Raw genomic sequence first — 19,448 nt, 5'->3', positions numbered from 1 at the left:
AATCTCTCTTAACACGTAAAAAACAAAAGCTATATCATTGTAAATTTGCAAGGGTATTTCTCTTCGACATGGCTATATTTTAATACCTCTCCGTCTCCATGCTATCGAGGAGATGTCAGACTTTGGCTATGCTCAATCTGTTGATCTCAACTAATACGTCGCGTTCAACCTCATCTCGATATACTCCCTCGCGTTGATGGGGTCGTACTTCTTGGGCTTCTCGGCGCTGTAGCAGCCGGGGATGCAGTCGATGGTCCGGTCGCGGTCGGCGGTGACGAAGTAGGGGATCGAGTAGCGGGCGCGGGTCATGCCGTGGGCCATGGGGGGCGCGCGGACGCGGTGCAGGGTGGACTTGAGGGTGTCGTTGCTCCAGCGCTGGAGGAAGTCGCCGATGTTGACGACGACGGTGCCGGGCACGTAGGGCGCCGGGTTGAACTGGCCCTTGACGTGGACGTCCTCGACCTCGAGCCCGCCGACCGCGTCCTGGAACAGGAGCGTCATGGTGCCAAAGTCCGAGTGCGCGGCGATGCGCTCCATGGCCCCGCCGCGCAGCAGCTCCGCCTCGACGGGCGGGTAGTGCAGCAGCCGCAGCTGGTTGTCCTTCTTGGTGTGGTACTCGCGGAAGAAGTCCTCGGGCAGGTCCATCCCCAGCGCGATGGCGCGCAGCAGGCTCAGCGCCGTGCCGTAGCACGTGTCGAAGAAGGTTGTCATGAACTGGCGGAAGCCGGGGAGAACCTCCTCGGGGAACCAGATGTTCGGGGTGCGCTCGTCGTCCTCGCGGCCCAGCTCGAACGACTCCTTGAAGTCCGGGCACTTGCGTAGCTGGTCGATCGAGGCCTGGTCAAACACCATCTGCACCACCTTCTCCCGCCCGATCCCAGAGTATCCCCGGTGCCACCACCCGTAGGGGGGATGAGGCGCCTTGTCCTTGTCCGCCTGTGGGAGCGCGAAGAATTTGGAGCTCTGTCGCGGGAGATTAACACTGTACCATTGACGCAAAATGAAGAGGAGAGAAAGGACGACGAAATGCTCACCCAGTCAAACGCCTGATCCAAGAGTTCCTGGGGCAGTCCGTGGTTCTTGATGTACGCAAAGCCCACGTCTCGAAACGCCTGGTAGACCAGTTTTCCCGTCTCGCGAGCCTCGTCAGGAGTCCCCGAGCGAATGGGCTCGAGATCGATGATGGGGATGGCGAGTTCTTCGGGCTGAATGGCCATGGTAGCTCTTTTTCAAGGTCTGTGTCTCTCTTTCATCAAACAATGTGGCAATGGAAATCTTGTCTCGTCCCGGTCCTCAGCCGGTGGCAGTCACCTTGTCTCGTAATATTGATGATGGTCTTGGACCAGATGTCAGCGTCGACATCGATATTGGGCTAAACGGGGCTCAGCATATGTTTTTGCACCTACCGCCTGCAGTATTTAGCTGCTTTGACACCAATACTAATACTTAGCCCGAGGGGAAAAGAGCGGAGACGTCCATCCGCGCGTGAGCCTAGAACGACTTCTTCCGAGTATTTGGCCGATCTGTCGCCACGCCAGCATTGTTGATACTCCTCCCCAGTAGTCTCGACTGATATGAGAGGATCGGAAGTCGCATTATCCTGCATAGCAGTGCATATCGGTAGTGGTGTTCGATGTGAAGCTGCGAAACGTGGCGTACTTGATTGTTAACCGATCGCGCCCATGGCTTCGGCCAAAGGAGCAATGTGGCGATTGGGGATCTTCCTTATGAGACTCTATGTTCGATGGATAAAGGGAACCGGAAGGAATTAGCCTCGTGGGACCCATGCACGTCGATCGTTGTATTGTAAATGTGCCGATAGACATACCCGGGGTAGTGGCTGGGATCGTTGGAATAGTGTCTGAAGTTGGCCGACCATACAAGGCGCCTTCGCCCAACCTTTTATTGTCGATCGACCGTTTGATAGGCGAAAGAGAGGGCGGGCCTTACAGCGAAGGAGGAGAGGAGGAGGAAAAGCAGAAGAGAGGGCGCCATCTGCGGGCCCGTAGAGGGTGGATTTCTGCGGCGCGGCGCCCCAAGAAAAGTCCGCGAGGGCTTGAGTTGAGTCTGCGTTTGCGGGTAAATCAAATCTTGGGATATTGATATGCTGCCACAAAGTTCCTATCGTCGTGCTATTGCCAATGTGGCCACTGAGACAAGACAAAGCCACGCACATATTCTACTCCTCTTCCTTGTCGAACTGGTTGATAAAGACGTGCAGAATGACAAACTGCCGCCTGCTGGGTCCCAACCGCGCAACTCCGAGAGATGATGGACTTTGGCCTTTCGACTGAGAATCCACCATCGGCCAATTCCTTGCTCGCGCCCTGTCCGGATCGGCCAAAGAACTAGAAACAAAAATGAATGATGCCTTCAGAATCCTAAGGGCAACGAGGTACAGGAGGCAAGAAGGAGGGAAAGATAATCACCTCACCATCTCAACAAAGAGGAGGCCACAACCAATGTGCAAGAAACAGGGCTAAGGCAATCACACCATGGGGAGCATAGGCACAACCGATACGCAGCATCAGCCATATCGCATCGGGGTGGATGTGGGAGGTAAGCAAGAGAACAAATACCACCCAGCCACCTACCTCCTTACGCATCTTTGCGCTCATAACAGGCGCCTTGTTCGCTAACAGCGTGTCTCCCAGGCACCAACACCGACGCCGTGCTCATCTCGCTGTCGCCAACCCAGATCGTCGCCTCGCACAAGGCGCCCACCACGCCCGATGTCACAACGGGCATCACCGAGGCTGTGCGCGCCGTCATCCAGGCCAGCAACGTGGCCCTGGACGCCATCAGCTGCGTGATCATCGGCACGACGCACTTTGTCAATGCCGTCGTGCAGCGCTCGTCGGCTCTGCAGCGCGTCGGCGTTGTCCGCCTGTGTGGCGGCAGCGAGCACGGCTTCGGGCTCGGGGTGCCTCCCTTCGTGGACTTCCCCCGCGACCTGCGCCGGCTGATCGCCACGCGGCCTTTCTTCTGCCACGGCGGCCACCAGATCTCGGGTGCTGAGATCTCGCCCGTCGACGAGACCGAGCTGGCGAGAGTCGCTCAGGAGCTGGTCGCTGACGGTGTCTTCAACGTGGTCGTCTCGGGCATCTACTCGCCGCCCAATGCGGCACACGAAATCCAAGCCGGGAAGATTCTGCTGGAGAAGATGCACGAAGCGGCCGCTGCGGCTGGTCTGTTATCATCGACGTCGACGGCGGCGCGACCACGACCCCGAGTGACCCTCTCCCACCAGATCTCGTCCCTGGGCTTCCTTGCGCGCGAGAACGCGGCAATCCTGAATGCTGCATTGAGGCCCCTCGCCGAAAGAACCATCTGGGGCTTCCAGAAGGCCATGCTGGAAATCTTCCAGGGGGCGCCCTGTGCACTGTACCTCACGCAAAACGACGGGAGCGTGCTCAATGCGCCGGACGCCATCGACCTGCCGATCCGCACGTTCAATTCCGGTCCCACCAACTCCATCCGAGGCGGCGAGTTTCTGTGGACCACAGCAAGTACAGAAGCGGAACACAGGGGCATCGCAGCAGTACGTCAAGATGCCCTCGTGGTGATTGACATTGGCGGGACAACCTCGGATAGCGGCCTGTTACTACCCAACGGACTACCCCGGATGAGCTCGCTGATGAGCCTTGTCGGCGGCGTGCGCACGAACTTCGCCCTGCCAGCCGTGGAGAGCGTCGGTCTTGGGGGTGGAAGCATCGTCAGGAACACGGAAGACCATCTCACGGTCGGACCCGATAGTGTGGCGCTGGAACTGCCCCAGAAAGCTCGACTTTTCGGCGGCGACGTCCTGACGGCGACTGACATCGTGGCTGCGTCTGAGCTGTACTCGCCTTCTGGGGAGAATCCTCTCGAGGGTCTAGGAGACCCTGCGCGCCTGAGAGACATCACGCCGGAGAAGGTCAAGAGAGCTAAAAAGGAGATGCGCCGGATCGTCGAGGAGCTAGTCGACCGGACCAAAGTGCAGAAGGGCGATGTGGACGTCTTGATCGTCGGTGGCGGTGCCATCCTGATCGACACGGACGAGCCGCTCGCGGGCGTCCGCGCCGTGCGGAAAGTCAAGGGCGGCGAAGTCGCCAACGCAGTGGGTGCGGCGATTTCGCGAGTCTCGGGCGTCGTGGACACAGTGGTGGACACGTCGCATCAGACGCTGAAGGAGGCCCAGGACGTGGTGTCGAGGCTAGCTTGCGACGCTGCTGTAGCTAATGGCGCCAGGCGCGAAACCGTCGAGATCGCCGAAGTCACCATCCTTCCCATCCAGTATGTCGACGCAAAGGCTCGGATATTGGTCAGGGCGGTAGGCACGCTGGATGCCGTCAAGCACGCCAAACAAGGAGCGTCCCTACAGGTCGCTCCGCCAGATCTGCCCCAGCAGAATCTAGACAAGACACTGGGTGGTCGTGTTATCTCGGGCCACTCAGCAGAAGAAGACGAAGAGACTACCGAGACCGTCATCGACTTGGAATCGTACCAACCGCGGGTTGAAAACCACGAGTGGATCATCTCAATGACAGATCTCGAATGGATCTCAAGCGGGTGCAAGATCCTCGGGTGCGGCGGTGGCGGGGATCCCTACCAGCAGTTCCTCAAGATCACGTCGGTGCTGAGGAAAGCTCCCGGCTCCATCAAGGTGATGTCGCCGACAGATCTGCGTGAGGGCGCCATGATCGGGTGGACGGGGTGCATGGGGAGTCCCGAAGTCAGCATGGAGCGGATGGAGGCGGACGAGTGCAACAAGGCTCAGGACGAGCTGAGCAGGTTCCTGGGCCTGCGTGGTGACCGTCCCGTGGACGGGTTCATGGCGGTCGAGATCGGCGGCGGCAACGGCCTGGTCAACCTCGAGGTGGCGGCCGCGCACGGCGTGCCCTGCGTCGACGCCGACTGGATGGGCCGCGCGTACCCGACCTTCTGGCAGACGACGGCCAACGTCTACGGCTCGCCTCAGGGAGAGGCCCTACTGCCCGCGACCATCGCCAGCGGCGACGGCTCGTTCATGACCATGACGGCCAGCCGGACAGACAGGCTGGTGGACAGCATTCTGCGGGCCGCCACGGTCGAGATGGGGTGCCGAGCCGGCAAAGCAGGCCCGCCCAAGACGGCCCAGGTCGTCCAGGACCAGGCCATCCTGCACACCGTGTCGTTGGCGTGGTGGATCGGGCGGGCGGTGGCGCTGGAGAAGAACGTCACCGACCGGGCAACGCGTATCGTCGAGGCCGTCGGCGGATCCGCAAGCGCACGCATCCTGGCCGAGGGCAAGATCACCAGCGTCGAGCGCGTGCTGAAGACGGGCCACTCGTACGGCGTTGTCGAGATCGACGGCGTCCTGAGCTCCGGAGCCAAAGCCACGGTCCGCATCCCGTTCAAGAACGAAAACGCCTTTGTCGAGGCCACCACCACAGCTGACAACCAGACCTCCATCCTGGCCTCCGTGCCCGACCTCATCGCCGTGCTCGACCTGGAGACCGGCGCGGGGCTGGGCACGCCCGAGTACAAGTACGGCCTGAAGGTGACGGTCGTCGCCATCGCCGCGTCTCCTCGCTGGACCGACACCCCTCGGGGACTGGAGCTGGGTGGGCCCGGCTCGATGGGCTTCGACCAGGTCGAGTATGTGCCGATTGGGACGTACACCAAGCCACGGAGTGTGATTGAGACGTTTTCAAAGAGTTAGAGAAAAGGAAGCATATCTTATTAGAGATGGGTAGATTCCACGGATGTTTTATCATTTACATGATGGTTGTTGGCCATAGAACTTTGATATTCGTAATCTCTTCGGCGACCAAGGACAAGGCCAGGACTTTATTGTTCTTGGAGTCGACTCGCTGCTAGGGTCCGAGTGGTAGAGTGTCATGGACGACCACAACTCTAAAGTGTTGGAGACGAGGACGAGGACAAGGCTGAGTTCCCAAAAGGGGGGCAAGCTTCCCAAATCGGAAGCATATGATGTTATTAAGAATATCAACTCGGTGAAACGGAACAAGTGGAATCAGTCCTCAGGACAGGACTCCAACTGACTGCGCAGGGAATCGTGAATTCCATCATGCATGCCCTGTAAGGGTGTGTCCTCCAGAAGCAGCCCACGAGTCTCGGTGACGGCTCTCTTCTGGGAACAGATACGCTGGACTTGCGTGGGAAACGGTGCTAACGGTGTCCATCACCTCTTCAAGGGGATGATAAACAAGAAACGAGACCGCGTCTACTCATGCATGGCATCAATTCGAAGAACCCTTGGCCAAGTGGCGTCGTATCATTGCATTTGTCACATTTCAAAACTCGCATGTCTTGCTCTCCTCTGGACAAATGAACCTTCAGCTCGACAGCACATGGCGGTTTCTGCCCTCTTCATCTCCTCAACGGGTTACTCATCGCACACGTCCTCCCATTCTCATTGCTCATTTCATCGCTTCCCCTTCTTCTTCGTGGCAACAACCTTGAATTGCGCATTGCTCTCCTCCTTCGCGGCACTGGCATTCGCCGGCCCTTTCTTTGCAACCTCGCTCCAGCCACCTCCCGCGCCGCCCGCCCCCTTGGTGTCTGCGCTTCCGCCGATCCCCATCATTGGCTGAACTCCAGTGGCAGGTTCCACGACGCCCTTATCGGCGAGCTTCCGGCGGCGGACAAACTCCTCTGCAAAGCGACGTCCATCAAGGGTCTGCGAACTCGCATAGACACTATCTGATATGATTTCGACTTCGGGTGGGAGCTGCAGCAGGTCTTGAACGAAATTATCCACTGCCGCCACGTTAGTCTGACTACAGCCCATATAATATGGAAATGGACACTTACAGTTGATACCGCTGTTCAGCCCCTTCCCGAGTGACCCCTTGATCCACTTGGTAAATTCTTCATTGGCTTTGCTCTGGTTGGTGAGGGTGGTGTTGCGAGGTGTTTGGAGAGTTGGTCGTGCCTTGGGTGCGCTGCTCGCCGACACCGTGCGTGAGACTGGCTGGGGCGTTGCGACGACAGCAGGCGGGGCCTTGGCCTTACCGCCCGAGCCCACAGTCGTCCAGACGCCGCCCGACGCGGGGGGGTTTGCCGGAGCAGCTTTGCCAGCAAGTTCAGCGTATCTCTTGCCGGCTGAAGCAGTGACTGAATTACTAGCATTTTGTGCGCTCGCTGCAGCTGCTGCCGCGGCGGCAGCCCGCTGTTTGCGAGACTCTTCCTCTTTCTGGATCTGGGCCAGCGTCTTCTTCGGAGCTGCATTCGTTCCGGTACCTGTTTTGACAGGGTGTTGCTTCGCCCAGACAGAAGCGGTTTGTGCCCCGGGGGTCGCAGGTGACGTAGAGCTGCCCCAGGTTGACGTTGATGGAAGGCCGGGGGCGGGAGCGGGAACCTGAACTTGAGCCAATCTTTCCTGCTCCGCCTGTGCACGTCGAGCCGCCGCAGCGATTTCTTCCTGTTCCGCGGCACGTCTAGCTTCAGCTTCTTGAATTTCCTTCAAAGATGGACCTTTGGCATGTTCGGCGGTGCGCTCGGCCCATGGTGCAACGGAGACGACAGGCGTCTCGATAGGTGTTTGGGTTGCTGATCTAGACTCCGCGGCTAGGGCGTCGGCAACGTGTTGCCTATTGCGCTGGGCCGCAGGGGCGGGCAGGGGTGAAATCGAGACCGGTGGAGGTTCTACGGGAGTGTCTTTCTTTGCCCACGCACTTTCTTCAGCAGCAGCCTGTTGGCTAGCTGCTGCAATCTGCACTTGTTGGGCTAAAGACAGTGGCTCTGGCTCTGGCTTGGCAGTAACGGCAGCATGTCCAATTGGGGCCGGAACCTTTGGTGGCGCCGACGTGGTAGGTGGCTCGCTAATTTGACGTGGTGCACCAATGGGTTGAGGTCGAGGCTCTTCAGGGCCGAGACGACCAGCTGGTATGTCTATTTGTCCACGTAGTCTGTGGAACTCGTCCAGCCGCTCGTTGCGGCCCTGTGGGCCTAAAAAAGCGTCCTGATGACCGCGCATATCGGCTTGCTGCTGTTGTTGTTGCTGCAGCCGAGCCCTATCTTGAAGCATGGTGTTGACTTGTTGGGATGAAGGGCCAGCCTCTGGCGGTGGAGGACCTAAAGGGGCGCCTGCAAAGGGTAAATTTGCACGTTGAGTGAAGCTCAGACGGTCCATCATGTTGTGGATATCATCTTCGCGGCCAAAGGTTGGTCCTGCAGGAGGTCCAGCGTGATGGGCGAACGGTAGACTTTGCTGCGGAGGTTGCATCAATGGCTGGATTGGTGAGGGCTGATAACCGGTAGGCGAAGTGATGCTTCCGAAGCTAGGTTGGCTTTGCAGAGAGTGGGCGCTCGAATGATGGTGCAAGGAGTGCATGCCATTTTGCATCTGCATCTTCATAGCCATCTGCTGTTGCGCTAGATGTTCCTTTTGTCTTGCCATGAGGTACTGCTCTTCTTGCTTACGTCTTTCCAGAGCGTTCTGTTGCTCAGCGGTCAAAGTCGTGCCAAAGCTTGGGAAGCTGTTAGCAAAGGGTGGTTGGGCAGTGCCACCAGCAGCTCCTCCCATAGACGGATTGGCCCAGTTATTTCCTGGGCCAGCGGTGGGAGGACCGTGGGGAACACCAATTTGAGGCACCAAGAAAGGCTCGCGAGAGTTACCTATGCGTCTCACTAGTTGGGCAAGAGGCTCAAATTCGGTGTCCTCAAGTTTCTTCACCTGTAGCTCGGCCGTAAAGAAGCCGGCTTTGAACCAGTCGTGCATCTCTAGCCCTGACCATGGTCCTTGAGTATTTCCTTGAGGGTCACGGTAGATCCAGCGCATCCGGTCTGGCATGACCATTTGTCGCTGTTGCGCAGCTGGCAACTGACTCGAAGAATTACTTCCGCTCGATTGGCTGAGTCCATGGCCGGCTTGATAGTTATCCGAGCCGCCCGTTCTCGGTGCCGCCGTCTGCGAAGCTGATCCAGATATCGAAACCGATGTCGTTGGAGGTCCCGAGCTCGGAGGTCCAAACTGAGCAGGCTGGTTGGAATTCAGAGGTTCTTCGACACTCCTCATAGAAGGAGACTCTTCGAAGAGACTAGACGGATGACCAAACTCGTCTTGTCGACGGTTCGTACCGTCGAAAGGGTCGCGCATAGGATGTTGCTGAGCACTGTCTGGCCGAGAGTCAAAAGATGCAGTCTCGTTTCTGCTATCCCCTCGAATTTGTTCTTGCATCGCCGCAGGCAACATGGCTCCCAGCCGAGCAGCCCGTCCTCCAGAGCCAAATCCACCGAAGCCGCCTCCGAGGCCACCTGGTGACTGCAATTCGGACAGAGGACTGAATATTGGGTCGCCAAATGCGGCCGAAATCCCTCGATCCATTGCAGGTTTGCTCGATCCGATACCAGCGCCAGACCAAGTGGGATTGCCGCCGAGCCCACCAAAGCCCGACAGGCCACCAAACCCACTGGCACTGCGGAGGCCGCTTGCTGAATGGCTTCGATCGTCAGAACTAGAATACATGTTTCGACGTGCAGCGCCGCCAAAGGGCGGGAGACCTGAAGCCTGGGAGGCGGAGTCATTTGTGTCACGCTCATCATCATCAACACGGCCGTGAGGACTTTGATATGGGTTGGTGTTCGTTGGGCTCATGGGTTCGTGGAGGTTGTATCGTCCGTGGGGTGTCTGCTGGTATCCTTCATCGTGGCCGAAGTCACGGGTGCCAATCGCTGCATGTGGACCGAGCGCGGACATGCCCATTTGTTCGATGCCTACGCTGGCTGGTATGACCTCCTGAGCGCCACCTAAAGCTGCGCTGCCTGCCCGCACTGGTGCGTCCTCATATGGGTTGGTCTCACTACGACCAGGCCGCGTCTTGAGCTCGTCGCGCAACCTCGCCTGGCTGGCGTCCACATCTTCTTCCGGCAGCTTCTCAAGCGCTCCAAAAAGACCCTTGTCTTTGCCAGGTTGTGAGACATCTTCCGAACTCGACTTGGACAAAAGATCCTTGAAGCGACTCGCACTGCGCGCGCTACCAAAGCCAGGTCGTTTGTCGGCGGATTCGGTTGGCGTGCTTGCCGCACCTATCGCAAAGCTGCCAAATGTACCCATAGATCCAAATGCCGACCCTTGCCCTCCAGCTGACCAGGGTGATGCGGATGGAGGATTTAAGCCTGCGCTTAGAGGTCCAGTGCCTGCTCGGCGCAGTCCCGGAAACGAAGGTTGGGACTCTGGGGTTTCGTCCGGCTCGGGGTCTTCTTTTGTAGTGGGCGTGGCTTCTTCCTCCTTGTAATCCGTTCGACGTCGTAGCAAAGCAGGCGGAGGGGTCGCAGTGTTCGATTCGGTCCGGAAAAAGGTCTTCGTTTCTACAGGTGACATCGGCCCATTACTCATGAAAGATTCACTCGTCTCCCGACGACGCGTTCCTGGTCTGGAAGTTCCAGTCGTGCTGCTGTAGTTTGATAGAGAAGCCTTGCGCCCGCCAATTACACCCACTCCAGTGCTGTCTTTGGTGGTATTTTGCTGCGGTTTGATTGGCGAGTTGACCGAACCGGAAAAGAGCTGCCATCTCAGATCAGCCACGCCCAGAGATCTCGCGCGAATATTGGGTCTTGCTCACCGATTTCTCCTCCTCTGTCATGCCCCTTAAACCAAACGGCTCTGGATTTATGTTGTAGCTCCAACAGACCTCTGGCCCCGGGGTCTGGTCTTTTCCATCACCGCCGGCACCGTGACCGCCTGCCCCGTTTTGACCGTCCAAAGGATTCCACGTCCCCAAAAAGATATCTTCAAGGTTCCGGTCCAAAGCCGATGATTCTTTGAGATTTTGGAATATGTTGAGAAGTTGATCCTTGGAGTAGCGGGTGTCGCCAAGAGGAGCGTTTCGAGGCATGGTAGGGATGGCGGAGTTGAGGTGTGGAGGAATGTACACACCGCCGTTGTTCGCAGTGGACGATGCTACACTCGCGTTTTCTCGAGTCTGTGATTGTGTCTGTGAATGTGCGGTTGCTTGAGAGACTCTGCGAAAGGTTTGCGGGGCGCCGTTGACACGGCTTCTGGACCTGCAAAGGACGAAAATGTCAATGAAAATGGCCAAATGCGTACAAAAGTAGACAAGACAGGATGGATTGCGAGAGAGAGAAAGGTTTTGGCATTGAGGGTGCAACAACTCGAGACAAATTTGTGGTGCGCAATGTTGAAATCCTCGAGGCGGTTGGCCTACCAGTCATTTGAGCCCGCCGTGTCCCTTCTATTCCCAGAATTGTCACCATTCGTGCTAGCAGCAGCAGAGGCAAAGGTAGACCCGAATGGAGAAGGCATTTTCGAGGGAATGGAGGAATGGAAGTCGTAACGTGGACAGGGTCCGTCGAAAGTAGCTTTTTGGGGGGAGTCGAGAGTGAAATGCGGTATATGGGCGCGTGAGTTCGTGGGAGAACAGGCTGATCTGCCAGGCGCGGGGACGGGGTCGAACGACGGACGAGAAATATCGCGGGATATGCGTGATGATTTTACAGGATGAGATATTGGCGACTTGTAGATGTCGATTGTTATAGGTGCCAGAAAATCAACGCAGGACAGTTCGTGGGAGAACTGAGAAAGAGACAAGAGGAGAGAGTTGCTCCGGAGCGCCCCCAAGCAGTGGCATGCAGCCAGTAGGAGAGGCCCAGCAAATGGCCCTAATGGCCCCGGCTAAGGTGGCCCCGGCGGTCCCTAAGAGGCCACACCAAAGTGCCCTAGCAGCTGGCTGGTTGGGGGGCTCGCCTATAGGACGTGGCCCAGTGTTCCCCCTAGCTAGGCACCACATGGCTTGACTGGAAAGGGCAAGGGCAAGGCACAAGCAAACCCGGATTCTCCTGAGATCGATGAAGAGACCCATCCCACGCTGAATGTCGAAATTTCGGTTTGCCAATCACTACCTAGGTATCTTGCCCCACGCTTAGTTTTTCCCTCAGAAGGCCGCACAAAAGACCAGGGCCAGGGGAAAAAAGGGAGTGCGAACTGATCATATTGCACCAGAACATTGTCGAAACCAGGCCACTCTGTACAATTGTCTCCGGGAGTCCCCCAAACTCCATGCCTCCCCCAGCCCAGGTGTAGCTGTATGAGTTCCATCATCTTAACCGAAGCCTGCCCGTGTGACGGAGAGCAACGCCTACGCCGACCGCTGCTAAGCTCAGCGCCGTCAATCCCATGGTTTGGTAGCTGATCTGCGACTCTTCGACGACTCGCCCGATATGCGTCGGCCTTTGCTTGGCCACTTTATCTGCACTACTTCCAGAGAGTTCATAATCCGACCAGTCGACATTGCTGAGAAGCTGTCGAGAAGTTAGCGATCGGAACAGGGGCTCGGACCACTTGGGACAGTATCTCACCTTTTGATAGTCGATGACGGTGCGACTCCAGTTGTTGGTAATCTTACCACTTTCCTTGACCTTGTACCAGCTGTTGCAGTTGGGGTCTGCGAAGCTACTCTTCTCCAGTTCCGACTGGATTTCATCGTTGTACTCTTTGACCTTGGCCGGGTTAGGCTGGATCACTAAGCTGCCACCGTTCTTCCGGGCATCAATGACTTCCTTGATCATGGCATTGATGTATTTGCTCTGCGTCTCGATCATGAGGATGATGCTGTTGTGTCCCAGGTTCGTGTTTGGCCCGTACAGCATGCCGAAGTTGGGAAGACTCTCGACAGTCACACCGTACAGAGCTTGACCACCCTCCTTCCAAATATCGCTCAGCGTTCGCCCAGCGTTGCCCGTGATGTCAATGGGATGCATAAACTCAACGGTGCGGAAGCCTGTGGCGAGCACGATGAGATCGTAGTCCTCCTCTTGCCCGTCGGTGACGATGCCGTTGGCGGTGATCCTGTCAATTTTGCCCGTCTCCAGACGTACGTTGTCACGGAGGAAGACTGGGAAGTAATCATCGCTGATGATGACGCGCTTGCAACCAATCGAATAATTGGGCTGGAGCTTCTCCCACAAGTCGGGTCGATTTGGAAGTTGGGCATGCAGATGATCTTTGCTTTGCGCCTCCAGAAACTGTGCGGTCGTCGATGCGTTGTCAAAGACAGCTGCATGGAAGCCTTCCCGGAAATCCATCATGTCGGCTCGCTTTCGCCACCGGACAAAGGGAAGATATTTGTACACACTCCTCTTCCAGGGTGGAATGGCCGAATCAAGACGAGGAATGACCCAGTTTGGTGTTCTCTGATGGATGGTAAGATGGCCAACCTCTTTGGCAATCTCTGGGATGATTTGTGCAGCCGTGGCACCGTTACCAATAATGGCAACTTTCTTCCCTCGCAGATTGTAGCTCCAGTCCCAGCGAGCGCTGTGCATGATTTTACCCCGGAATTCGTCAACGCCTGGGATATCTGGCATCCGCGGCACATTCAGCTGCCCCACTGCAGAAACTAGAAAGTCAGAGGTGATGGTATATGTGCTCCCAAACTCAGCATCTTTAGCCCCCTGCACAGACACGGTCGTCTTCCACTTTTTTTCTGAATCGTCCCACTTGGCTGAATCGACGGCGGTGTTGAAGCGAACATAACGGTATAACTCGTACTTTTGTGCGACACCCATGAGATACTGCAAGATTTCCTCTTGGCCGGGATACTCCCTGGTCCAATCTGGGTTCTGTTCAAAGGAGTAGCTGTATAGATGCGACCAGACTGCGAAAAGCGTTAGAGTTTCGTTACCCTCAGACGGAGGAATGGTCTTACCATCACAACAGCATCCTGGATACTTGTTGTCTCGCCATGTGCCACCGAGCCCACCGCTTTTCTCGAGGATGACGAAGTTTCTGCAGTTATTCCTTTTGATCAGGTCGATTGCGGTGCACATGCCGGAAATGCCAGCTCCGATGATGACCACGGCTGCTTCAGTATGGTCCTTGTTGCCCACGGGCACCTGCGGCCATGGCATATCACCTCCCATTGTGCCGGTTTTGATGGTCTTTTCAAAGAAAATTCACCGAAGACGAGTTGGTTTCTGGAAGGGCACTCTAACGCGATCGATGTAGAAAGAGAAAGCTTCTATCCAAGGGAGCAAGATAGCAATTTAAGAGAGCCGCGGGAGCAACCAAAAAAAACCTCCAGGCAATACCTGATCTAGTGCCTGCGACACGACCGTCGAATTGTTCCGAGGTAATTGATGCGCGCCATACTGGGGTTTAGGAGTGGATGGAAACGAATGATGCTGCGAGAATGCGGGGAAGGGTTTGCCAGCGGCCGCGAATCCGCGTTCAGGCTCCCTGGTCTGGCCCCTGCAGATAGTTGCAAAGTCCAGATCCCACACACTGGGGGGCGTTATCTGGATGGGTCCCTGACTCGGCGATTCTGACACACATTTGATATCGGATAAGTCTGGGCGGGAACCGTGTCAACAAAGCATGACACAGTCTCGAGAAGGTACATTCGCCGGGCGGAAGAGTCAGCCGTTTGGTTGCCGTCGGCCCTAGGGATCAAGCCACGCGCGGTATGGAGAATTGCTGAATCGTTCACAACCTCCTTGTCAAATCCGACTCGAACAGACGAGGCGTCGGCATCTTCACGCCACCCCTTCCGGCTCGAAGTCTCGGGTAGCCTTTGAGGCAGGTCGCATGATGAACCCTGCCCTTTATCATGTGTTCGTGAAGGACCCTCAGCTTTGAGATTTTGATGCCGGGTTTTGCTGATCGTGGCCCACATTCACCGTCCATCGCATCAACATGGACCGAAACGCCGCCGCTGATAGCAGGATGACCTTGTGGGCTTTTTGCCGACGGGATCGAGCTCGCATAAAGTGTGGCCACGAGGCATCGCTCATCTCAACAGGTAGATGACCAAGAAGCAGAAGGAGAAGAAAACCACAACACCTCCCCAGAAGATCCATTTGTCTTGCATAGCTCTTCGTTCGACCATCCGGATGGTGTCACCGCTGACACCGAGTGTGTTGGCAACACTATAGAGCTTCCTCTGGGTACCCTTGAGAATGTCTCGCTGATGTCCCAAATCACCTAGCACTGCTCGGCCTCGATCTAGAAACTCATCGAGTTGGGCGTTGGCAGTATCGAAGAAGCTCTGTTCTCGCAGTGCGTGTTCCTCCCGGGTATAATTGCTGGAGCCACCGCCGAAGGACAACCCGTCTTGTGTGTTCCGATGGGCAGGGGCGAATGCACTCTGACTCGAGGCATGGGCATATGGGTTCTCTGGAGTCGCAGCGTGGTGCGGCCGTCGGCCTAGTAGTTCATTCCTGTTGTTCGCAGCGACGGCTGCCTCACGCTCTCTTTTTAACTGATCAAATTGCGTGCGGTAGGATGCTAGATCAGCGCGAAAGTTCTTCAGTCTCTCTAAGGCCTTCTCTTTCTTCTCCTCGTTCAGCTCGTTTCGCGAGAGATTTTGGTAGTCTTCTAACGTTCGGGAAAGACTAGTGAGGGTGGTGGATATTTGTCCTTGTAGAGCAGGAGATGCAGTAGCAGGTGCTTGTGCGAAAGCTTCTAGATCTTTTCGGATAGCCGTGGATTGTTTCAGGGCTTGGTTGAAGAGTACGTTCTGTAGCATGTGAGCGGGATGGCTGGACCGCGCACCTGAAGGAAGGTCGACTCACCATCTTGGAAACACTTCGGGGTTGGGTATGGTGGAGGAGACGTATGAGCTTGAGGCAAGGTCCTTAAGAGTTCAATCCCGACCGTGAACGCCGATATTTCATGGCGTTGAGGGGAATTGACAAAAGTACAGACTGTCCTCCCAGCGCCCACGGCCGTTGAGTTGTAACCCCAAAAGGGGATCAGACGCTGGAAAATCCGCGGCGCCACACATGATTCGTTCTATGCACATCTACAACACAGGACAACGCGAATTGATTTACCATGAGAACCCTTCCCCCAGTGAGAATGAAGATGTTCAACACTATCCTGGCATACGTAGGTGGATATGATGGACATGATCAACCAATTTTGACGCATATGTACTTTCTACTGAGTCCCTTGTCATTGTCACTCCAGTCTCCTTGAAATCCTGCGTATGCTCGTGAGCCACAATAGACATCAAGACATGCCTGCGGCACCGCGACTGCCCAAACGTGTTCCAGTGTCACCTGAAAGTGAATCGCCCTGTGGTGAGGAAGTCGTGCCCGTCAACAGTCGCAAGTGACAAGACAGTTTCTTTGACTGACCTTGTTCCATTTTCCCATCCACCTATGCCGATTACTAGCATAACCCACTGTTATCAATTCCATATTGTGAAGCCTGCAAAGAATCGTCTTGTTCCACTCAGCAAGCCTCCCTACCGCGCCCCCAGCCAGCATTTTACCAGAACAGCGGCCGATATCCTTCTTCGCAACCCCCTCCACGATAACACACGACTGCTCATCTGGTCGCAGCAATGAATGGCGCGTCTGCCAAAGGGCCGCCCTCCTTCCGAGACACTCGATCAGCTTGGAGAATACTCCAACAGAATCCTTCGTTGTTGTACACCATGATCTTCTGCAATCCGGTGCTAGTCCTCCACGTTATCAACGGGTTCCTCAGTTTCCTGTATCCAACTGCCACCCACGACTCGATCTTCGACACCTCAGTCCGACCTCATCTAGACGCTCATGCTCAAGACGGCCTGTGTCGCCTCTTCACCCTGTTCATGGTTGCATTACAATCAGCACTCTACTCGTCGCAGGCAGCCAGAATAACAACGCCACGCCTTTCAGACGGAGATACGGACGAGAGAGCTGCTGACGGATGAAGCCATTGGCACGGGGAATGCCGCAGGGGCAGTGCTTGAAATTTCCTGTCGGTTACTGAATAGTGATCGGTCAGGCAAAAGAAGCTGTGGAAGGAAGCAGATTGGGTGGAGGCAATCGAAAAGGGGATATCATATTCATGAGAGCAAAGAAATGTGGCACCCAAAGGCTTGCACGCCAGAAGCCGCCCCTCTCTGTCAACCGAGTAGAGTGTCCGCGCCAAAACATAGACAATTCCTTTCCACCACTGCCACCAGAGAGTCGTTCAAACTGGGCCAGTCGCCGCCTATTTTGGCGGGTACTTGTTCTCGAGAAGCCACCTAGAAAGTTCATCAGCTTATCTTCTAGAGAGATCAAAAGAAGAAAACCAAACTTACTTGCTGCCAAAATAATCTGCAACCGCGAAAGCGCCAATCCCAGCGGCGACGGACCCAGCAAGCTGCCAGTCCAATTTGCCCTCAGTGTGCTTTTGGTAGGCACCATAGCCAATCGCAAGAGTAGCAATGCCCCAGATAATGGCATTCCCAACGACAACCGGGTTGTCTCTGTTTTCGCTCAACTTTTGTCCGTCCTTCTTCATCTCGTCCTTGAATTGCTTGGCCTTGGTAGCAGCCTTCTTCTTGGCACTTGCGGCATCTTCTGAGAATTCCTGCCTCGCTGCACGAGCCTTGTCCTCCAGTTCGTGCTCGATTCGTTCGGCCTGGGTTTCCGTCTTGATAGCTTGTTCTTGGAAATCCGACTTGACGGAGCTGACGTGCGGCGAGTCGACGTCGATCAAGCTGGCGGCTTCCGATTCAGACTGCGAGAGGGAGGGAACAGGTGGCGCACGACTATGGGCACAATATTAGCGGAGGGGACACACGCTCACAGGCATGGCCGGATACATACGCCTGCAGAATGATTAGCTTTGGGACTGTGGTGTGGTTGGAAATGGGTATTGACCGACCTCTTCTGGGGATTGTTTGGGCCCTTTGGCAGCAACGTCGGCGTAACTCATCTTGCCAATTGCCTGGAGGACGACGCAGCTCTAAAGAGGCGACAGGTGATGAGGTTCGAGGGGATGGTGGGAGCAAGAGACGGTTTTCGCACAGGAGTGACAAAGGGACAGAAACGGAGCAAAGGAGCCAAAGCTTCTTCTCGCTGCTTGCTGCCCGGTTTCAACCTGGCGAGCTGGGAGGGTGGAGGGTGGAATGGGTATGACGAAGGTGGTTGCGGATCAGATGATGATTGGCTGACTGGTAGCTCAAGCATGTGATTTCAGAATTGGCGTGTCCAGGCATGGGAAATCAAGAGACTGTGGCTAGTGCGACTATTATGGTTAGCGGCTCACGCCACACCCAGTGGCTGGTATAGCTTGGCAGGTCAAGCGTTGCTCGCAGCTCGCAGGCGGCTCACCCCGAACGCGCCGCTTTTATACATACACCCACCTCACCCCTCACCTTCGACTCACTCTCGACGCGACTGTCCCAACCGTGATCCTGATATTGTCACGTATGCAAATCCATTGTGACAGTCCTCTTTTGCTTTGCTCTTTACCCACGTGCTAACGGTACTGACTATTTCAGCTTCGAGGCCGCGGCAAAGGAGCATCAAAATCTGTTCTACAACGACGCCGGTGTCCTCTTGGCCATGGCTATTACCGGCGGTGCCCTCTTTGGGTACGACACTCTTGATGACTTCCGCCAGCAGGTCATTCCCGCGGGCATGGACGAGATTATCCTCAGATTCAAGCGCTCCTCCTTGGATCTGCGGAAATGCACCTGGCGTGACTGACGAGCCCATGACCAGAGCCGCCTTCCTCGACATCCTCTGAAGCACCCTGGTCAACGCCGGTTACTTCTGTGGCGCGTCGATTCATCTGCCTATCCTTCTCTCCCTTCGACGAGCTCCAGGTGTGTCCCTAATTTTGCTGACTGGCGATCCTTCTAGGGTAAGGCGCCCATTCCAAGATCGGCAGGTCTAGTCGTCTTGAGATGAGGCCTGGTGTGTCTTCGATGCCTCATCAACTGTGGTTGTTCGGTCTTTTCCTATCATAATCCTTGCTTCGTGGCTGTACACAGTCGTTGCTGTGTAATCACAGGATGATGACCTTCAAAGGTCGTTGTAATCGTCTTATCGGGAGTATTCCGAGGAGATTGACCCTTTCGCCCTGCGTCGTTGAAAGGGCAGTCCTGAGGTCAAGGTCTTCGAGTTGGGTGAGGACGCACCTCACTCGCAGAAGATGAGAATGCGTTCAGGGTGTCAATCTCTTCAGTCTCGCAAAGCTTCATCGAGGGTTCGCTATACTTGTCATGTTTCTTTGGTTGAGACGGCGTCGTCCAAGTTGGTCTCAACAAGGCTCTACCAGACGCAAGGAATGACGATTAGGTTGACGGCAAGGTTGACGGCAAGGCTGACAAACAGCGGAGCAATACCAGAGCGTAGTCCCTGCTCCAACACCAGACCTGGTTTTCATCCGACGTATACCACGCTCCGAATACACATAGACGTTCAGGGTCTAGGGACAGGTCCTTCCGGGAATAGATCTCTCGATTCCTTCAACGGTGTCTTCGACCGAAGGGTGCCCTCATATGAAAAATGATGTCGCCACTCCTAATGCAGACGCCACAGTTGCCCAAGAAACTATCCTTCTCAAAGCAGACGATGTAGTTGTCGATAAAGGCAAGATATTCGATGTTGTGGAAGCAGGTTGGGCGGGAGGTGAGGTGATGCTTGTAATCGTTGTATCAACAGTCTTTGTCACCTCAGCGTCGGGATCATACCGCGTGGAAGAGCTAGCCTTTTTGCACCTCTTGGATTAGTAA

General features: G+C 55.8%; 6 protein-coding genes across 6 annotated transcripts; 2 read left to right on the top strand and 4 right to left on the bottom strand.

Annotated features, from left to right (window-relative positions):
* Positions 1 to 2: 2 nt before the first annotated feature.
* On the bottom strand, positions 3 to 1,863 carry PV07_02275 (uncharacterized protein). The gene is made up of 2 exons (XM_016388876.1): positions 1,035 to 1,863; positions 3 to 963 (listed from the first exon to the last, which is right to left on the bottom strand). The coding sequence occupies exons 1-2, from the start codon at positions 1,215 to 1,217 to the stop codon at positions 151 to 153; spliced, it is 996 nt and encodes a 331-aa protein (XP_016255804.1). The 5' UTR covers positions 1,218 to 1,863; the 3' UTR covers positions 3 to 150.
* Positions 1,864 to 2,083: 220 nt separating this feature from the next.
* Positions 2,084 to 6,158, top strand: PV07_02274 (uncharacterized protein). The gene is made up of 2 exons (XM_016388875.1): positions 2,084 to 2,559; positions 2,655 to 6,158. Exons 1-2 carry the CDS (start codon positions 2,496 to 2,498, stop codon positions 5,681 to 5,683), a joined length of 3,093 nt encoding a protein of 1,030 aa, XP_016255803.1. The 5' UTR covers positions 2,084 to 2,495; the 3' UTR covers positions 5,684 to 6,158.
* Positions 6,015 to 11,515, bottom strand: PV07_02273 (uncharacterized protein). The gene is made up of 4 exons (XM_016388874.1): positions 11,154 to 11,515; positions 10,551 to 10,992; positions 6,799 to 10,492; positions 6,015 to 6,744 (listed from the first exon to the last, which is right to left on the bottom strand). The coding sequence occupies exons 1-4, from the start codon at positions 11,249 to 11,251 to the stop codon at positions 6,410 to 6,412; spliced, it is 4,569 nt and encodes a 1,522-aa protein (XP_016255802.1). The 5' UTR covers positions 11,252 to 11,515; the 3' UTR covers positions 6,015 to 6,409.
* Positions 11,516 to 14,732: 3,217 nt separating this feature from the next.
* On the bottom strand, positions 14,733 to 15,519 carry PV07_02272 (uncharacterized protein; the record flags this gene model as incomplete). Its single annotated transcript, XM_016388873.1, has 2 exons — positions 14,733 to 15,461; positions 15,517 to 15,519. The coding sequence occupies 2 exons, from the start codon at positions 15,517 to 15,519 to the stop codon at positions 14,733 to 14,735; spliced, it is 732 nt and encodes a 243-aa protein (XP_016255801.1).
* Positions 15,520 to 16,292: 773 nt separating this feature from the next.
* On the top strand, positions 16,293 to 16,646 carry PV07_02271 (uncharacterized protein; the record flags this gene model as incomplete). The annotated part of the gene is made up of 1 exon (XM_016388872.1): positions 16,293 to 16,646. One exon carries the CDS (start codon positions 16,293 to 16,295, stop codon positions 16,644 to 16,646), a length of 354 nt encoding a protein of 117 aa, XP_016255800.1.
* A 284-nt stretch (positions 16,647 to 16,930) lies between these two features.
* PV07_02270 (uncharacterized protein) lies at positions 16,931 to 18,450 on the bottom strand (the record flags this gene model as incomplete). Its single annotated transcript, XM_016388871.1, has 3 exons — positions 16,931 to 16,964; positions 17,022 to 17,474; positions 18,095 to 18,450. 3 exons carry the CDS (start codon positions 18,448 to 18,450, stop codon positions 16,931 to 16,933), a joined length of 843 nt encoding a protein of 280 aa, XP_016255799.1.
* Between the last annotated feature and the right edge of the window lie 998 nt (positions 18,451 to 19,448).

This window comes from Cladophialophora immunda, assembly GCF_000835495.1.
Source record: "Cladophialophora immunda strain CBS 83496 unplaced genomic scaffold supercont1.1, whole genome shotgun sequence".
NCBI classification, from domain to species: Eukaryota; Fungi; Ascomycota; class Eurotiomycetes; order Chaetothyriales; family Herpotrichiellaceae; genus Cladophialophora; species Cladophialophora immunda.
This window is presented reverse-complemented; position numbering and strand designations above follow the sequence as displayed.